General features: G+C 46.1%; 1 protein-coding gene across 1 annotated transcript in view; it reads left to right on the forward strand.

Moving 5' to 3' along the window:
* The window catches only part of LOC119437662 (uncharacterized), a 152,170-nt gene extending 140,299 nt beyond the window's left edge, over positions 1–11,871 (forward strand). Inside the window, exon 19 of the mRNA XM_037704657.2 lies at positions 11,426–11,871. Within this exon, the coding sequence (XP_037560585.1) occupies positions 11,426–11,528 (103 nt within the window). The 3' untranslated portion in view covers positions 11,529–11,871. The remainder of the gene's footprint in view (positions 1–11,425) is intronic.
* The last annotated feature ends 8,495 nt before the right edge of the window (positions 11,872–20,366 follow it).

The following is a 20,366-nucleotide window of genomic DNA, read 5'->3' on the forward strand; positions in this document are numbered from 1 at the left end:
CCCCTCTTTTCCACATGTACACCTCATCACTCGTGGCCACGCAGCAGATTCTCCACATCCATTTACACGATACCGACGCAGCTCGTACACAGATGTGCAACGGTCTCTTCTTAGTTTGTAATCACAGCTGATAATCTTGCTGTGGAAGCTCGTTGACTTTTTAACCGTTAGCGTCATTGCAGTGTTCATTTCCTGAAGCATTGTGATAAGTCAGTGACAATGCCAATGGCTAAGAATGTTGCTGCAGCCATTGGTCTAGCCTCTGCGTGCGATCTTGTGCTCGATAGGTGATGAGGTCTGCTGACATGAACATATTGATGGCTTTTGTCAGCCTGCTTTGTGCTGATAAGCCCCCCCCCCCCCTCGTCTGCATTCCCCACTAGGCATGTTTAGTTGTTTGCGCTTGTGCCCATTCTCACCATGCACGCGAGCTGTTTCTCAATTGATCTGTACGACGTCGCTCCCGTGCCCCCCCAAAAAGTACTTGGGTGTTTAAATGCAACATCTTGTTTTCGTTTGTGGGTTCTTGGTGTCTCACAGGAGACCAACCACTGCGGGTTCGAGTTTAGCGAGCCACAGGGCCGCGTCAGCCGTCGCCTCCAGCACCGCTCGCGCGCGCGAGAGCTCAGAGGCCGCAAGGGGCTACCGAGCGACGCACGCAAAAACACAGTAAAGCCCCGAGTTGACGGAAACCGTTTACCGAAACCATTGGCACCAGCTCTGCACAAACGCCTGCGCGGTGGGGAGCCGAAGGGGTCCCGCACCAGGGCGAAAATACAATAACAGGTGCCTATAGCACGTCGCAGCGAGAGCACAGGCTCAAGCTGGGACACGCCGCTAGGAAAATTACCGGCGGCTCTGCTACTTGCTCTGGCGATAACCAATGGGTCAACTCACGAGAGCACGGGCAATATACTTAGGCTTTCGGCAAGTACGGCTCGGCGCGGTACGACCTCGCGCGAGCACTAATGGCACCGCTCGTCGGCTTAGCGTCGGGAAAAGGATCAGCACAAAGTACGCGCTCCTCGCACGGGCAAAGGCACCGTGCGCGAGCTCCAGTCCTAGTCGCAAAGGTGTTGGCGGACGAGAGGAAAGCATGAACATACCGTGCGCTGGTCCCGGAGAGAAGAGAGCCACGCTCCACCGCTAGCAGCCAAAACGCAGCCGCGTGACATCAGTGCCCCGCCATACCGCCAACCGCCCCGTGCGCAGCGCCACTGCGGGAACCGGTTAGGCGGCGCGGGCGGGGAATAAGGTGAGCGGGGAACGATGGCGAGGGATGGCAGATCAGGTGAAGCCCACGCAATCGTGCCGGCGCAACCTTCAATCCCCACACGTTGCACGTGGAAACCTTATACACGGCGTGACATCCGAGCTCACGTTGGTGGATGGCTTCACCTTTCAACAGTGTGGTATCAGTGTGACACTGGAGGCATGTTGGTCTCCTCCACAGTTGTTCCGGCCGTTGTCAACTAAGCACGAGCGAAATTTGTATCCTGTTGCCCTGGTACTTGTCCCGTAGTTCTGTGCGCGCGTTAATGCAGCATGTGTATGCTTCTTATACATACGTACGACATCAGCGCCCCGCCCTCACCGCCAACCACCGCGTGCGCAGCGCCACTGCGGGAACCGGTTAGGCGGCGCGGGCGGGGAATAAGGTGAGCGGGGAACGATGGCGAGGGATGGCAGATCAGGTGAAGCCGACGCAATCGTGCCGGCGCAACCCTCAATCCCCACACGTTGCACGTGGAAACCTTATACACGGCGTGACATCCGAGCTCACGTTGGTGGATGGCTTCACCTTTCAACAGTGTGGTATCAGTGTGACACTGGAGGCATGTTGGTCTCCTCTACAGTTGTTCCGGCTGTTGTCAACTAAGCACAAGCGAAATTTGTATCCTGTTGCCCTGGTACTTGTCCCGTAGTTCTGTGCGCGCGTTAATGCAGCATGTGTATGCTTCTCATACATACGTACCACGGATTCCACACATTGTACATACTGTGACGTTTGTGCAGTGAGATTGCGTCACTCCCACACCAGCTGAAAATTACATGGGCACTCTCACCTTGGATCACGTTTCTCAGGAAAAACTCCGGCATATTTATTTATTTTTTCATTGCACAACCTTGCGTGCAGCACGATATCGCAGCCCAGATCTGAGGACGGCCTCATCTTTGTAACAGCACACTGGCATTGAACCTGTTTCCAGCTGCGCCAGCTCCGCGGTTACATGCCAGAGGCAATAAATGGGGGTAGCAGAGGAAGCTCAATTAAAGGATTACCAAAGGGGTTGCACATGGTGGCAGTAGGGTTAACTGTTTTTCCACCTGAAAAGCTGGTATTTTTCTCTCGGTGCCAGCTGCCTGTTCAAACCCCTGTACTGGCATGCTATTTTAGCAGTTTCTGGTTCTCCATAAGTTGACACATAACTTGAATCGCAAGTACCGAAGCTGGCTTTCATGCATAGCAAAAGAGCTGTAATGTTGCAAGCTCATGAATTCCTTAATTACCATATATATTCGTGTAATGAACCACTCGCATAATAGTCGCTCCCCCAACTTTGCTCCCGTGCATTTCCATGATCAAACGGCCGTGCTGTAGTACTTTGGCAAGACTAGAACGTTTTACTTGCAAATGTGTTTAAAGCAAGCGCACTTAATTTCGATGTCTGTTGCTGTGTCGGAAATATTTAATAATGCCACATGAAAAACGCCGAGGTCACGTAAACGAAATGCTACAGCTATCTCGCGTAGGCTGCACATCCACTCTAGCAGTCGTGGCGGCACATTGGTGGAGTTATGGGTGGAGTGGTGGTGGAGAGAACACTGGCGGCAAGCATGTGGTTAAGAAGAGGCTGCACATTATCATGGTCTCTTGGGAACTGATGGAAAGAACGACTGTGATAACGCTCGGCTTGTTCTTAGCACATGCTTGCTGCCAGTGGCAGCGCACAGGCACCTCGCAGTCTCAAGAGAAAGACAACTGGCTCTCGGCAATGGCAACGTTACGCTGTTTACGGCGGGCATGCGGAACTTCCAGCCGGGCACGGCGTGCGGGAGAGTCCAAGTGAAGAAGGCTGCACTTGGTCGGCATAGTTGGGCGTAGTGTCGAATTTGTCTGTTGCTCGCTTTGCTACCTGTCTTAGGTTTCGCTTTGTGTGATGGGGCTTAAGTTGAGTTATACGCCATCTGCTCACTAAACGGAAACGCTGATCACATGAGCAGGACGTTCAAAGAAAAAGGTGCACACAGTGTGGTCGTCAAAACAACAGATGCCGAAAAGCAGCGCTGTAACCTGATGCTTGCGAGCATGGCAGATGGCCGGAAGCAGCTGCGAAGACCAACTGTTGTGGAACCATGGTATGGATGAAGCGGCCAGGTACCTGGACATCGGGTCTGGTAGTTCCAATGCAGAATGAAGTGCAGTAGAAATGCTGTTATGGTTTGCAAATAGTACACGTGTATATTACTGCAAAGATAAGCTATCTAATGCATTTTTCGAATCATTACCGTCTTCCTTTTCAATTTTTACTGTTTCGAAAAAGTTCCTGTGAAATTCTGCATAATACACACCCCCAAACTTTGCTTCCGTTCTTGAGTGAAAAAAAGTGTGTTCATTATGCGAGTAAATATGGTAATACTGTTCACTGTTGTGAAACTGGCAGTTATCCTTGAGACTTTCATTTTTTCTTCGGAGCTTTCTCCTACGAGTCCAAACAATACTTCTGCTTCTCTCCTCTCGGCAGCCACCCACTGAAGGTGCTTCATGCATCAGCTGGCACTACCAGTTTGGGCCACATGAGCAAAATGAACACACACTGTTCTTATCTCTGCCCCTACACAATCCTGGAGTATAAAACTATGCTCAGTGGGCTATATGCTTGGCATGCCAGCAGTCATTTTTGAATTTTAAAGGTGTCTTCTAAAAGCCTACAATAAACTTGAACTGTGGAAAGTTTTTACTCGAGGTATCACAGCTGTTCTGATCTCATTTTTTTTCTATACAGTACAGTCTGCTTATAATGATACCATATATAACGATGAGTTGACATTAGAGTGTCAACTTATGCATTAGGGCTACGAGAAAAAAAAACATACAGTATAGACCACTTATAACGTAACCGCTTATAGTGCAGGACCGGATATAGTACGGTCTTTTCAGACTCCCGGTAATTTTCCCATGGCACTTCATGTATGCACGTATCGCTTATAGTGCAGTTGCGGGAGACGAAATACCGGTTACAGTGCGGCTGCCTGGAAGTTCGGCAGTCAACTGAGACGACGAACGCTCCCCTCAAGCCGTAGATATACTCCCAACGTAACGCAAGTGCGCACGGCAAATAACCGGCGCATCTCGCGCCGTCGGGCGTGTCTCAACGTTGCTGGCGCATGAATAACTCGTTCATATTTTTCGCCCGGCGCACCAAGCCATGCCGGCCACGGATTCCAGCATTCCTCGCGAGGAGCTTGCAGAATGATGCAATGGTGGGAGCACGCGAAAGCACGTCCGTTGCTGCGGCTCTCTGTGCATAAACAAGCATGGTGTCATGCACGCACAAGCAAACATGAACACATCTCACTCGATGACCGTGGAAACGTGCTGTCGGAACCCTATGGTGAAGAAGCGCGGCAGCAGCAGCAGCGAGCGAATTGACCTTCGTGCTGCCGCTCGCACCCCCCCCCCCCCCTAGAACGTTGCGAGCGATGGGAGACAGTGCACTTCCTTCCCGCTTTCCTCCCTTGCGTGCGAGAGATTGAGACGCGATCACCAGCTCACCCTCGCACGCTTTTACTCGCACATACAGCATACAGTGTGTGACGACGATTTTATTGCCCTTGGACTTTATACGGAACCTCGTGTCAACAGCTAGGGCAGCTAGAAATGCGCCTGGAGTGTCCATTTAATTGCTATCGCAATAAAATCGTTGTTTTGGTTATAGTGCGAATATTCGCGACTCCGGTGACTTACGTTGTAAGTGGTCTACACGGTATAACAATATGTTATTCACCGCATATCGGATATAACGATCGATATAGCCAAGGCAGCCCAGAGTTTCTGGGCTGCCTTGGCCGCCGGCAGCACAGGCATCCAAGGCAGCTTCAATTCATGCAACGGTATGCGCCAAGTCGTCAGTTGGATGCAGCGCCACTCATGCGAGGCGGCAACTTCGTGAAACGACAGAGGCACCTACACACAGCGCCGATGCGAAATACAAAAGCGCGGTGCTTTGGTATCCCGATCGCCGTATAAAGTGCTGTTTATTCTAATTAAGTGCGCAGTGGGGGAAAACTAATTACTGTTGCCCAGGCAGCCCCCCAGACGCACGTAGTAGAGCTTGCGTCGCACGTTTGACGCAAGGTTTTGATGCGGCGGCATAGGTCGGAGCACTCTCATTTCAAAGGCGTGAGTGCCAGTGAGTGTGAGTGCCAGTGAGTGCGAATGCTACTGGAGTGCGAGTGAGTGCGAATGGGAGTGAGTGCCAGTGAGTGTGAGTGGAGATGAGTGTGAACGTGGTGAGTGCCTGTGAGTGCGAGTGGAGATGAGTGTGAACGTGGTGAGTGCCTGTGAGAGCGAGTGGAGATGAGTGTGAACGTTACTGAGTGCCTGTGAGTGTGAGTGCAGGCAGCAGGTGAGTGTGAACATGAGTGAGTGCTTTTGGGTGTATAAAGGTGAATGTGAGTGCAGGCAGCAGGTGACTGGGAACACGAGTGAGTGCTTGTGAGTGTGAACGTGGTGAGTGCTTGAACGATAAGCAGAGGTGATATTGGTTCACCTTGCTTGCGGAAAAATGGAGGCACGTTGTGTGTACAAGCTCACTCGCAGTGATGATTTATCGCGCTAGCAGATTGTGCACACCAAGATAGAAACCACTCACTAAGGTCGTAATAATCCAAGGTTCAGGCATGAGTGAGACAACGTATAATGAAATGGGGTCGTTTACTCCGGCGGCGGCCGCCGCGTGGGTGTCGTATCTCTAAAGCGATCTGCGACGTGGAAAAAGTGCGCACCCGCGCGGGCCTTCTCTTCAAAGCGATTTGCGACGTGTACAATGTTCAACTAGAGCCGGTAACTTCGTATCCGCTGTGTTTTCGACGTTTAGTTCGCTTTGAAGCGAGAGGCGGCACGAAGGTCAATTTGCTTGTGGCTATAGCCGCGCCTCCTCACTTCAGCGTTCTGACGAGTTTCCGTGGTCATCGAGCGAGATGTGTTCATGTTTACTTGTGCGCGTGTGACACTGTGCTTGTCTATTTAATTAGTAGGCGAATGTTTACAAGTTTATACGGCACATTAAAGTGCTATCCTCGCTTCGTATAGCTCTACTAATTTGCTATCGCAATCAAGGCTTCGCCTTTCGGGCGAAACTGCGACAATTTCTTTAGTACGCCTGGGAAGATGTATGGGCAACTGGAGCTCTGATGCAGACATATTCAAATCATGACCGGCAAATTTTGCCATGACTTCCACTGAGTGAAGATGCTTAATACCGTGTGATTTGCTACAGCTTCGCTGGTCATTCGCCTTCAGAGGGTGGAATGTCTCCTCATTTTTTTCCTCCTTCCCTCTGAAACGTTACACATACAGGCTCCTTATATAAACAGGCAGAGCGGAAGAGGGACTAGCCAAGTTAGCACAGAGTAACAGACAGGTACGCTTGTCACGAATTTCGGCAGATTAAAGACAGACGGGGACAAGTCGTACGTTTAAGACAAACATTTATAATCGTAAGAACAAGCGTCAAAGACAACAGCACAAAACAATTTGCAGCATGAGTTAATTCTAGGAATTCCCCAATGTCCTCAGCTATCTTGAATTGATAAGTCCAATATATTTACATTGCATCCATCGACGTGGCCACGTCACCTTGTCGTCGCGGCTTCCGACAACACGTCGTTGGGCCTGCCGATGCATCATAGACTCGACGTTGCTGTGTCCGACGTTCGGTCCACTGTTGAGCTGGTCAGGATGGTGGGGTGACCAAGGCGCCTGGATCGCCCAGTCAACTCCGCTAGCCTGCAGATCGTAGCCACAGGGAATCCGGGAAGCGGTGCCGTCAGCCTGCAGCTGCGGCTTCCCGTGGGACGTCGTCCACTAAGCTTGCAAGTCGTGGCCGCGGTAGCTGAAGAACAGCTTTCATTGGGTTGCCGCCGTCTCCGTGATCCACCCGTCCTGTCCGGCCTCCAGCTCCTTCTGCCAGCCTTCGTCCCAGAGCGTAGCTGGGCTGCGCGTGCACTTTTGCGCTTCTTCTGCTTTCATATTGTATTCCTTTTATTCAGACGCTCTTATTTTCTAGCTTCTTTTTTTCTTTGTCTGCCACCAACTCCTCGTGTCTTCTTATCTTCTGCTTTTTCTTCTTTCTTTCTTCTTTTATTGGCTCATGACAACGCTCGAAGACACGGAGAAAAAGCGAAGATGTAATGATAGATAACGCTATGTTCTCCCTTTGTGTGTGCTTCGGCGTTAAGTGGTTGACTAAGTATATGGAGAGTCAATCTGTCCCTCTATTTCCCGCTCTCTTGGCTGAATCCTCCCGAAGGGGAGCTTCAGCGAGCATGGGGGGCAAGCATGTACGCATCTAATGTCAATGACAGAGAGATGGGCAGAGAGGTTGGGGCTGTAACGGTATTTATTAAAAACAGTGAAGTGGCCAGTGTTGAACGTTGGCGAAGCGAGATTTCGGTCATTGTCTTTCTCATTTAAGTCACGCAGCTGCAGCAGCGCCACTATTGCTCTCTTCGTCATTACTATGCCCCCACGAGAAACAAAAACAAATAGTCATCTTGACGATTTGGGCCGACGTGCACGCCGCTGGAACTCGACCAAGTAACTTTGCCGGTGATCGTAGGCATAGCAAGAGAGGGGGCTGGCTGGGCGGAAGGGAGGAGGGGTTCAACTCCCTACCCATCTCAAAACTACCCATCTCAAAGTGCAAGCGGACCCATAACGCTTAACTGCAGTTGTGCTTGTGGGGAACAGGGATACTTCAGATGAGCAGCTTCGTCGGCAGTAAACCCGTGGAAGCAGTCCCGTCAGGCCCAGTCCGGCCAACGAAACTGCCCATGCCGGCAAACGCTCGCTTCCCGATAACGGCAGACGAGACTTCAGGGAGCGGGCTAATCTGCGTCGGCCATCTGGCACGGCGGCGGGTGCACATGGAGACAGTCGAAGGGGAGGGAGCTGAGAGAGGGTGAGGGGAGCCACCAAAGCGGCGGAGTTGCCGAGGCCAAATCCGCTTCCCTGCCGCCCTTCTCCCTAACCTTCGACTGTCTCCGCGCGCGCCCGCTCGCCCGTCGGCATCCGGTGCCGTCGGCTCCCTGCAGTTTCGTTTGCTGCTGTTATTGGGAACCGAGTGTTGGCTGGCGTGGGCAGTTGTGCGCCGTGATATTTCACGACTCACACCGTTCGTGCATCGTGCTATGGTGCTTGAATACTTCAAAAATACGTCCTTTCTTTAATTCGAACAAATTTCTGGGCCCCTTCGAGTTCTAATTATCAAGATTCGACTGTGTATGCAAAAAGGGTTTCAGGGCCCCTTTAAGAAGATGGCGCGGCGTGCACAGTAAGCTCTAGCAGCAGTCACAGTAGACCAGCACTTGCTTTAAAAAGCCTTGTGCAGGTGGTACTCCATAACACAAGATGGACTTCAAAATTCTAATCCAGATGGTCATGGCTGACCACTCGGGTTTATTTATTGCATTCTCTCGGCAGCTAGCAGACCTGTGGTGTGTGGCAGGCCCTTCACATGCTTGACAGAAACTGGTTCATGCTAAGTAACAGGTAGTGAAAGAAAAAGTGTTAGTTTATGCAGCTATTTTTTCTGCCATTTAATTTGTTCATAACGTGAGGCAAGCAAAAAAATCTTTGCTCTAGAAATGTCTATTGAACTGCTGGTCATTCTGGTGCACAGCAATTTCTGTATAAAAACACTGCTATCATTTTCTCATGTGTCTGCAGCATTTCGCGATAAGGATCAAGAAAGGCGGTTTGCTTCAAGACTTTAGTAAAAGGGCACTAAAGGGGCAAAAAAGTGACTTTCAATTGATCAAGCACAATTTCAAGTTCTCAGTAAATGTGCCATCTATAGACGGTTTCATCCAGTGCCACCGCGCTCTGGCAACACTGTGCACCAGCATCCGGCGCCCTTAGGAAACTTCCGGTAGCCGTTCCTTTTGCTCATTTTTGCTGTATTTTGTTCGCTCGCGCGCTCGTCCTGCGCATATTCTGTGTCATTTTTTGGGTATATCGATATAAGTGCGACTTGTGGCATTCAGTGTGTTGCGTGACGGCGAGTAGCTCTTGGAGCATCGACCGTTTTTATTACGTTTACTCGTCAACGGTGTTTTTCATATCTGGGAGCCTACCAAGAGCTCCCAGATTTGCTCTGCTCACTTCATCCAAAGTACGTTACTACGTGGAGTAGCCGGACTGCTATAATGCTGAATAATAAAAGTGCTACTGCACGATTGTTCTGGCCGTATGTCGTGTAACTCACGCGAGAGCAACTCGACTCTCGCCCTGAGTTTGCCCGCTCGTCGAGTTTCTTGCCTTGGCGTGGATCGCCATGCTACGAACATGAGTTAAAATTATTGTTTAGCGGGTGCCGTGTTACTGCCGTTTTCTTTTAATGTTTTTCGTATCTGGGGCACAAGTGCACTTCTGCAGCTTTACTACCTAGGTACATGTGCACATTGATTTATCATGTTTAACGTCCCAAAGCGACTCCGGCTGTGACGGATGCCGCAGTGGAGGGCTCCGGATAATTTCGACCACCTGTGGTTCTTTAATGTGCACTGACATCGCACAGTACGCGGACCTCTAGCATTTCGCCTCAATCGAAATGCGACAGCCGGGGCCCAAACGCAGTCTTTCGGGTTAGCAACCGGGCACCGTAACTGCTGAGCCACCGCGGCGGCATGTGAGCATTCATATCGGTATCGCAGAGCATAATTGTAGAAAAGTTAGCGATTTCCGTGTATGCATGTAGGAAGTTTCGGCCACATTCTAAAAGCATTTACGAATTAATGGAGGCCAATATGGATTGCAATCGTGCCCAACACTACAGGTTTCATTTTGTTAGAAGTGTGGTAAATTCGTGAGCATTTAAGTTAGTCCCATTTCAGTCGACCTAGGCTTCTTGCACTAAATGACTTTTGAGAATGTACAGTTATTTGTGAATGCATATTGAAAAGCAGAAACAAGGCATATGACGCAGAAAACATGTGCATGTACACATGCACAGCTTACCACTTCATCCTCCATCTTGCAGCAATAAAAGTGCTATTGCGAAATGCAAAAACGCCCGTGTGCTTGTGTTGTAGGGCACGTTAAAGAACCCCAGGTAGTCAAAATTAATCTGGAACCCTCCACTACGGCGAGCTTCATATTCAGAACCGGTTTTGGCATGTAAAACCCCAGAAAGAAAAAAGTGCCATTAAAGTTTTTCTAGTTTTCGGCAGTCCCATTACCTGCCTTGAAGACAAGACGGCATTCATTGCATGTCCTCACTAATAAGATGCTCCGCTTGTTGCTCCGGGGTTGTAACTGAGGCAAGGTGTTTGGAGCCCGGCGAAAACGAAAATTGCACGACATCGTCCAGCGGATCGGGCAGCTCTCTGCCTCTAAACATCAGCTTTTGGCGATACCGATCTTTTGCTTCGGTGCCAAGGGCCTTAAAGTAGTCGCTTGTCCTCTTGACAATATTCATGATGTAGAATCAGCTCATCAGATTCCACCAAGCAGTGCAAATATCGACGCGTCGGGCATGCCTTCAAACAACATAGCCGGAAGTGCTTCTAGCTCTCCTGCCGGAAGTTCCGATGGGGCAACCAATCAGCGGCAAGCGAGGTTTATTTGTAAACACTGAAACCGTCTATATCCACAACTGAAACAATATGACAAGGTTAGACACAATGGGCTTAGAGGAAAAGGGTTTTATTTTTTACTTTGGGGAAGAAAAACCAGCCAACTGCATTGTTCATGGAAACTGGTCACAGCTGTGTATTCTGATTTATTCACAAACTGTGGCAGCAGTGTTGCAGCAAAAGGCAGGCCTGCTGATTGTGTGCACAATGTATAGGCACTATTGAAATTGTAAATATGCATGTCATACCAGTGTATTGCATCTTGTGGCAAAAAAAAAATGTAATATGGTGAACAAAGTAGAAGCCATAACTTCACTACTATACGAGATGACTCAGTTGATGCGCCAGTAAAGCCTAATAACCTGTGCCAGTGAGATTCGCTAGCAGTATTTTGTAGGCATCATGTGCAGGTTTTGTAAAATTTGGTGAAGTATTGCATACATTAATAAACAGTGCAAGGTAGCATTATAATGCCTTGTTGATCGAAAATACATTCTGTGAAGTCTCTGTAAAAGCGTTTGTATTCAGCTTTAGTTGTGATGGCTTGCGATTTTTCTCCATACAGGAACATGCTGGCTGTGGGCAAACGACAGATTCTAGCACTGCAAGACAGCCTGGCTAAGTGTGCACTCCAGGTCTTGTCTCCTAACTTTAAACCCTCCCAGTGACCACAGAAGGCTGCATCTGCGCTGCTACTGTTTCAGCTCCCAGTGTGCCATAAGCCAGGATTCCCTGTGAAGCCAGAAGTTCCTTCGTCAGCAGCTCAAGTGCCTTCTTTGCAAGCGGTGTTTGCAGTGGGCGAAATGCCTTATCCGTGAAAGACAATCAGGCAAATTTATGAGAGGAGATTCAAAAGTTTTGTTCAATGTGCTTTTTTTTGTTTTATTTTGTTGTGTGCGAAATAAAAGCAGTATCTCCAATTGCACGTGCAGATTCCTCATGAGAGCAGTAGTGTCAAACGTTAGCCCATGTTGACAGCATTTGCTCTCTGCGTAATTATGAATAGTGTTGGTTTAAAATACAAAAGTGCACATGTACTGCACTCTGCTACACTACAGCCCGCCACTACCTGGGCTGCAGTGTATGTCTCGATTATTGCACTCCGAGAAGGCCTGTGATAAAAGGCCAGTGTATCTCTGAATTTTGGTGTCCTTCCAACTACGCTCGACGATTACCGCAGAGCCCACTCGGTGCGATCCCAAATGGTTGGAGGCCTGCAATATACGTTCAAAATATGTAGTTGTGCCAAATGAAAGCTCAAAGCTTAAGTTCTTCTGTGGCTAAAAATCCCAGCAAACTTAGTATCCGTAATGTCCCTTATGAATTTCCTTTTTACTGTGTTAATGTTACCATGGTTACTGCTTCTGGCTTTGCAATGACACCCCGACTATTGCGAGCGGCGACCACTTGTGTGAAGAGCGAGATAATGCAGCAGGCCGCAGCTTGTGTGCTGGTTCGCTGTGGACACCGTTTTGCAGCAGTAGCGGCATCAGTAAACGCAGTGTTTTTGTCGGAATTCGAAATTTAGTCTGGCCATGTATCTCTGATTCCAAGTATTAGCGCAGGTATACATGATTTTTAAAGTTTTACAGAATTTTTAAAAAATTGTCTGTAGCAGATAGCGTAATTCTAGTACTTGAAGTGGATTATTCAGTGGTGGGCGTTTATAGCAGTTCTTAAAATTAGTTCACTATGTTTCGATTCCTCTTGCAAGTAATGTCCGCCTCTTTGAATCGTACAGCTCAAGGACTAGACATGCTATCTGCCACAGGCGATTTTTAAAAAATTCTGTAAAACTTCAATGTGATCATTCGGTGCAGGAGCCATTCCATCTGGCTGTTCCTAGCGATGTAAAACTCCACAATAGTTTCCCCGAAATAGAGGACGAACATCTGGTATCTCATTGAAGATACTGTCCAAGTCAGTATCTTCAATGAGATACCGGACTGTAGTCTCTATTTGGGAGAACTATTATTCTTAGCTGACTTCGCACGGTTTTGGAGTGTCTGGTTATCTCTGTAACCACTCCCACAGGAGAAAAAAAACCCTTTCTCTTCTACAGAGCGTCGTAGTGAGCCGCAAGCGGTGTAAAAATGTAGGTCTCGACGAGACAACAGAATTAGACGCAGAATATGTGAAATTAAGTGTTGATGTAATTGGCACCAATAGTTGAAAAATCCCCACATTGCACTGTACTCCTGTAAAGTGTGCTCTGTCGTAGATATGGACATGGTGAGGCAAAGCCGCCGCACGGCACTTTTTGGTAAATGGAGGGAGTTCACTTGGACTAAGCAGGGCCCGTGCGAGGCAATGGTGTCTGGAAATCAGTCTTGCCGGTGCCCACAAGCGAGAATTAGTCGCAGTGTCAGTAAAATTAACGGTACAGGTGCAATTAGCCTCAATGTACTCTTCACACAAGACTTCACACTACCTCCTTCATTGGCCCACCGTATTCTTGGTCAATAAAAAGGGGTAGGGGGATCATCACGTGTCAACGCTAAAGATTTCAAGGTCAGTGCAATTGCGCGTGAAATACGATACGAATAATATACAAAATGAGTGAATAATGAACATGAAAAAAGAATAGATATAATCAGCATTTCATCATACAATCATTTGAACCACCGTATAAGTATGCATCGACATTGTCTACTTTAGCATCAAGTGCGGACGTTTTTTTTTGTCATCACTGAATCTGCATGAGAGAACAATGAGCCTTTTGCAGCATGAGGCAAAGCATAGAATGTTTATTTGGAAGTGGAAGTCTCGCCAGTTCGAGCTGCGTTTTCCACGCAGGTGGCTGGGTTGCATGATGCCGCTGAGGGGTATAGTAACTTTAAGGAGCTCTATTAACCATAGTAATACGTGAAAGGTCCATGCTGGAGAGGATGTATGGGCTCTAGGGTTAAGAAATGACCGAGCCAAACGTACAACTTATTCGCCCATTGTACCGGTTACATGCTAATGTTGCAGCATAAGGTGGGGGTCTTGCCGTCTAATTTTGCAGTCGTGCTGGCTCCATCGTCGTAGTGGTTCCGTTTGTTTTGCAGAGGGTGTTTGAGTACTCGGGTAAAGAAATCGCCTCCCTCCTGGTGGTGCCTGAGACTGCCCAGCCGGCCCATAGTTAAGGTAGATGGTCCCAGTCGACGCTGTTGCTCTGCCCAAAGTCTGGCGTCTTAGTAGACCGGCGAGAACTCCCGTCAGCAGTAGGCGCACCTGCGTGATGAAGTGTTGTGCCAGGATGCCCTAATCGAACAAAAAATCGGCGTGATGGTCTGTCCTTCCATAGGTAAGCACAATGAACATTCCTTTATTTATGAAAATAGAACTGTAATATTCGTAAGTGACTATACGTGCTCGTGTGAATTAACTGACAAAATAGTGGCATTTGAGTGTCACTATTTTGAGTGACTATACGTGCTCGTGTGAATTAACTGACAAATAGTGACATTTGACAATTAACTGACAAATAGCCAACATTTGAGTCACACTGCTCTTTCTATGTGTTCAGTTGAAATGTTGGTGCAGAGTAATGACCATTCACATTGAAATTGTGCACTAGGTTTCCAAGGCTGCGTGTCCTAAGAGTGGGCCCTAGCCGTGTGCCCTTCACCTGCATGGGCACCATCACAATGGAGTGTTTTTTGCTCGGTGCACATCAGCGATGGCGATTTTGCGAGCGGTACCAGAGGCCAGGGTCACTTGATGGCGAATTCAGTACGATCGCTCGCGGGCACCATGGTTTGTGTTGTGACACTACATGTCTGCTTGCAGTACTAATTTTCTGTTTGGGTTCGGTAAAACTTTATTCATCGAATTTTGAGAGGGTGAGCTAGACGGCTGCAGGAGCCCATAAACTCTGACGATCTGCTCCGCCCACTAGATGGGCCTCATCTAGGCAGTTTCAATTTATTTTGTTTGTAACACTGTTACAAATAAAATAAAATGAAATTGCAACTTCTCTACATGATGAGGGGATTCAAGTCATGCACTTACAATCAATTTTCTGACTCAGTTACAAAGTTGATTATTACAATTTTTCATATATACTTATTTTATTACTGGGGCTAGTCATTTCAAAATATATGCCTCAGTGGTAAAATATAATACCAGGGATATCTCTTATTGATCGCATCTTTATATTTAAGGAATTGCGCAAACTTTTTCCAAACTTCCATTGCATTCCAAATTGCATGCTAGGCCACTACAAACTCTCAGTTAAAAAAAGTACTGCCTTATAACTTTCTAGATACATTGCACCAAAGCACACTATCAAAAGCTCCATATGCCGTGTTTTTACTTGGACCTCCACACTGTGTAATCAATGGTGCAATACAAGTCAGTAATTTTTTTCCAACTTTGTCATAATTCCCACAAAGTGTTGAACATTTATTTCTCTTCAAAGTAATTTTATCAGCTAGCATAGACTCCTAAAAAGCCCACAATGTGAAACTATTTATTGTTGAACAATTAAAATTCCTGCTATAAAAATTATTATTGACTGAATTTTGTATGTATTTGTTGTGGATGAAAACAATTAAAATTGCCATGAAACCATAAAATATTAGTCATCACGTAACATACTAAGTTTTGCAATAGTCAATAAGAACAATTTTGTAGAGAATACAGTGCACGTAGTAGCTCTGCTTGTGTGTGTGCAAAGTTTATTCATGTGATTAAATGTTTTTGTTTAAAGAAATCTCTCAAAGTTGTACTTCCATGTTGAGGTTAAATATAATTTTTTTGCTGGAGATATGGTGTTGGTTGACAAATTTTAAACAGGAAGATGGCAGTTGCGATGAAATTACGCAGTTGTACTTTAAATTACGGGAGTGAACATTATTTTCATTTATTAGTAACCTCAAGGCCCGGAGGCGTTACAGAGGGGGCATTACATTACATTATGTATTTGTATGTGTTACAGCTATGTCTATGATATTTTTGTGTGAAACATGCGCTACAAAGTTACTACAGCTCCATTTTCTCCAAGATTCAATTGGTTGCATGCGTATTTTACAAGCACACTTAGATCGAACAATCGAACATAATTTTCTGCGCAAGGGGATCTGGGCCGCAATTTTGTAGCGATGCCTTATGACTTATTCTCTACTAGTCTTATCATCCACCGCTTAGGCCAGCTGATCCTGTTAACGCGAGCAGACCGTCGCTCTGACCACAGACAAAACTTGATTAGCGCGAAAAGGCATGATTGCCGGAAAGGCATCGCTACAAAATACCGGCCCTGGTGTGTAGGGACCGCATGCACAGATTGTGCGAGGCCTTTTGCATCAATCTGCAAAGGTTGTGTAAATTCATTCCACAGCCAGTGGCGTACCAACCATTTCTCTAGTGGGGGGGCAAACCGCAAGAAATCGGACCTTTCTACCTCTCTCTCTCTCTCTCTCTCTCTATATATATATATATATTGCGAATTACTATTACAGTAAGCGAAAGAGCCTAGAAATGCATCTATCAGTTATTTTTATATTTAACAGCCATCGACCTATTTATCAATGGCGGGCCGAAAAATTTCTTGAATTTGCATTTATTTCATGCAACTATATAAAATTTCAAGATGATGCAGCGACAAAAGGCAATGAGTGTCAAACAGAGGTCTCGGATTCTACCAAGTATATACAGCCGCAGTACAGCGCACATAAAAATGCACATCTGTTACAGCCAATTTCACTAATTAAACAAACAATTGTACTTGGTTTTGAAATCTACATCATAAGTGTATCTCTAGTTTAGGTAATATTATTGTCGAGGGCCTACGCAACGAAGTACAATCAACATATGCTACTTGCAATATCCACTAGAAAAAAAAAAGACAGCAGATGTGTGTGACCTTCGAGAATTTTAACCCGGTTTCCAGTGAAGCTGTTTCTTTCGAACAGTTGCGATAAAACTTTCAATTTCTTGTAAAAACATCGCATACATTAAAAAGTTGCCCATATATGACTGTTCCGTTTGAAACTTTCGTCCTTGTGTAATGCTTTGGAGCACTTCTTGTTGGGAATTTTTAAAAAGCCAGCATTTCATCAACACACATGTTACTTTGCCATAACATTTACCATGGTGTCCTCCCTCCTTCCATTTCTGCCTCCCCCCGTCTTCCTTACTCAATTTCCGTTAGATTTGATATCGGTTGAGTTCACAGTTCTTCGAGAGCAATGGGATAAGTTCTTTGTGCGCAGAAGACCTTCATAAAGCTCCGGATCGCTTGCATGCTTAATTTACTGCAAATGTCATACTTAGATCCCTGTCTTCGAAGTTTACCTACATATTGTCAATAACGTACGCGTCCTTTATTTTTGCTAAGTATAAACAAAGTGTCTTGCTTGTTTAACCGAGGACATCGCTGAAACCAAGTCTGAACTTATTATGACGCCTGAAAATAGGGACAGAAAAAAGATGGCTCAATAATTATTTTCAACGCTTCTAACTGGACCAGGAATGTAACAATTTTCTCGCACCTTGCAGTTGCCATGCCCTCCTCCCCTTTCCACAAAATATAAACCTGTTGTAACCTACAGCTATGTCGGGACAGTGGGAAGCATAGCTGACAGCTGTCATATCACGCGCTCTAACACTTGAATAAGAAATGTTTTACAAAGGCTGTGTTTGATCCAACCGCATTTAACATCGCACAGAGAGTTTACATAACATACCACCAATCTTCACTAAATTTGGTCTTGATGGCTTTTATAGTTCTGCCAGGGCACCCGGCTCAATTCTTCCCCGCTAGTGAGACACGCTCATAATGCTCTAGAGTGCTTATAAGTAATTTATTGTGAAAGCCCCAATTACCCATCTACTCTGAACTTCACCTGCACATCGCCTATTAACTTGTCCTTACAGTCACCAAACATAATGAAGCTGCCGCCTTTAGTTCGGTGAGGACACCTAGTATATCACGCCAGACAATGTAAAAAGAAATAAAATATGAATGTACAATAATTATTGGTAAGGCTTCTAAATGAGCCAGAAACGTTAAAATACGCAGCGCATTGCACTTAAAACCTGTCTATTCCTTCAATGTATAAAATATGTGAAACGCAGAGTTCTTTTCAGACATTGGGAAACCTAGCAGCAGCATGATACTTTCGAACACTTGGTTACAATTTTTTAAAATCTGTATTTGATCAACAACCATTTACCATCGCACATAAACTTGGCATTTTGTTTCACTTACATTCGCAAAATTTCATCTCAATTGTAGTTGTCATTATGCCAGCACAGCCGTTTTAGTTTTACACCACTCGTAAAACAGACTAATAACGCAATGGACCACTTGCATATGCATTCTACTGGAAAAGGGACATTTAACCCACACATTCGGAACATTGCCTACATATTACCCATACCATCACCCTAATTATACGCAGATGTAAACACGACACCTTCTTTAGCTCACAGAGGACAGCGGAGAAACAAACTAAGAATCTTGTATGATGCACGAAAACACGTGGAAAAATGAAGGTTTAGTAATTATCTGCATCACTTGCTTTAAGCAGGAAAGTGAAAGTTTTGCAATACACTGCGCTTAAAATTTTTGTCTATTTTGACGGAATTTCGACCGTTTCTCGTGCAGGAGTCTGGGAAACATTTCAATTAGCAACGGTATGACACCCTGGAATGCTTCAATTAGTAACTTTCTACAGAGGCTGTAAAGAACCTACACAGAATAAACATTTATCGCTCCTCACTCGGAACATTTCTCCGTACTTCGAATAAATAACTCCGCATACTTTACTTAGAATACCGGTGGAAAACAACCGAATGCCATGTATAACTCATAAAAATTGGGAGAGACTGTTGAGTAACTGTTTTCGGGAGCACATAAGCAACCTACAGAGTGCGAAATTTCGATACACGCCACCAAAAAGTGCCCCTAATTTTTTCACAATATGAAACATCTGCTGTTTTGCTGCTGTCGGGAAACAAGTAATAGTGCAGCTCTTATTTGGAAACAGACTGAAAATGAAATCGACAAGGTGAGAAGTGACACAAGCCTTTAGAAAAAATTTAAGTCAGTGTTCTATTGGTATTGAAATAATCTTCGACCAAGGTCATTTTCACGAACATGTCTACAATAAGTCGTGATCACACAGTGAAATTCTACAGTTATACCTGTAAGAGGTTTGATTATATTTTTGATGGTGATAAGGTACTGAGACTGCAACGATGGGTAGGTTATTTCTGGACAAAGATTAAATAGCTCCAGCATTTGATAACCCAACGATTTCATGTAAGGCACATCCGTCGTTGGGCGCGGCTGATTATAATTGTTAATACGGACCTACCCCTCGCCAGCAGGGTAAATATGGCAAGCTTATTGTGCTTTCAAATACAGATTTATCAGCCCCAAAAGCTAGGCATGATGCAAGTAGTGCAAGCTGACATTTGTTAAGGCGGGAACTGCCCAGCGCCAGGCCTTTTCTGCAACGCGAGCGTATATGGCGAATCCCGCGCGTCGTCCGCTACAGAGTGTCCCGAGGAGGCACAAAAGACAGTCCTCGCTGCCCAATCAGGGGATATGCAGTAAATAAAAGCATTAGTTACGTGGCCATTCTATTTAGAAAGAAAATTTAGCTTCTGCTGTGGTTTTCTTGGACTCTCCAGCGTGCAGTCAAAAGTGCCCGCTTTCAAAAGTGGGGGTGGGGGGGCAAATGGCATACTTTGCCCCCCCACTTTTGAGAGCGGGGGGGCAAGTGCCCCCCTTGCCCCCCCAGTAGATACGCCTATGTCCAGAGCAAATGTTATTGTTGTACCTTAAAAACATCTGGTGGGTTATTCTTTAACTGCAGACGCTTCCAAAGAACGATACCACAGCCTTCATCCAAGGGAACATCACAGCATCAAGATGAGCCAGTAAGTTGATGCACAGCTGTATGCAGCCATAATGTATGTTTCCAGTTTGGTCATGCCTTTTTAATGACTGAGGTAGATGTCCCCCCACTATTCCTGAAGTGAAGTATGCTTTTCTTATATTCAGGCAGGTCTTTCTCAAGCCACAATGGACTTGGACATCTTTGAGGATGTGCTAGCAGAGGGTGCTGGTACATCTGCTAGCTCGACCTTCATTGATTCAGACATTGCTGATGAGCCTTCCGAAATCCAACATGTCCTGGTATGTTTGATTGTGGTAATGATCACGGGGCTTGCTTAAGACGTTTTCTCATGTGTGTGCCTTGGTTCATTCATGTTCTGCACTGTGTTGCAAAAATCTGGTGTTTCCCTGTAAGATATATTTTGGATTTTACCTTTAAAGTAATTATTGCAGTTTCAAAAATGCATATGAGACTTTGTCATACAGTTTTTGGTTAGATGTTTTCGACAGATTTACAAGATCTAATAGTAATGCTCAGAATGAAGAGAAAGATAGAACTTTTCAACCTATCATCAGCAACATCACAGCCTTTTTTTGACGCAGGTGACAAGCATACTGCATGAGTTGTGTGTTCAAATTTCATCGTAAACACTGGTTAAAGCAAGTGCTAATG

This window comes from Dermacentor silvarum, chromosome 1 (genome assembly GCF_013339745.2).
Source record: "Dermacentor silvarum isolate Dsil-2018 chromosome 1, BIME_Dsil_1.4, whole genome shotgun sequence".
NCBI lineage: Eukaryota > Metazoa > Arthropoda > Arachnida > Ixodida > Ixodidae > Dermacentor > Dermacentor silvarum.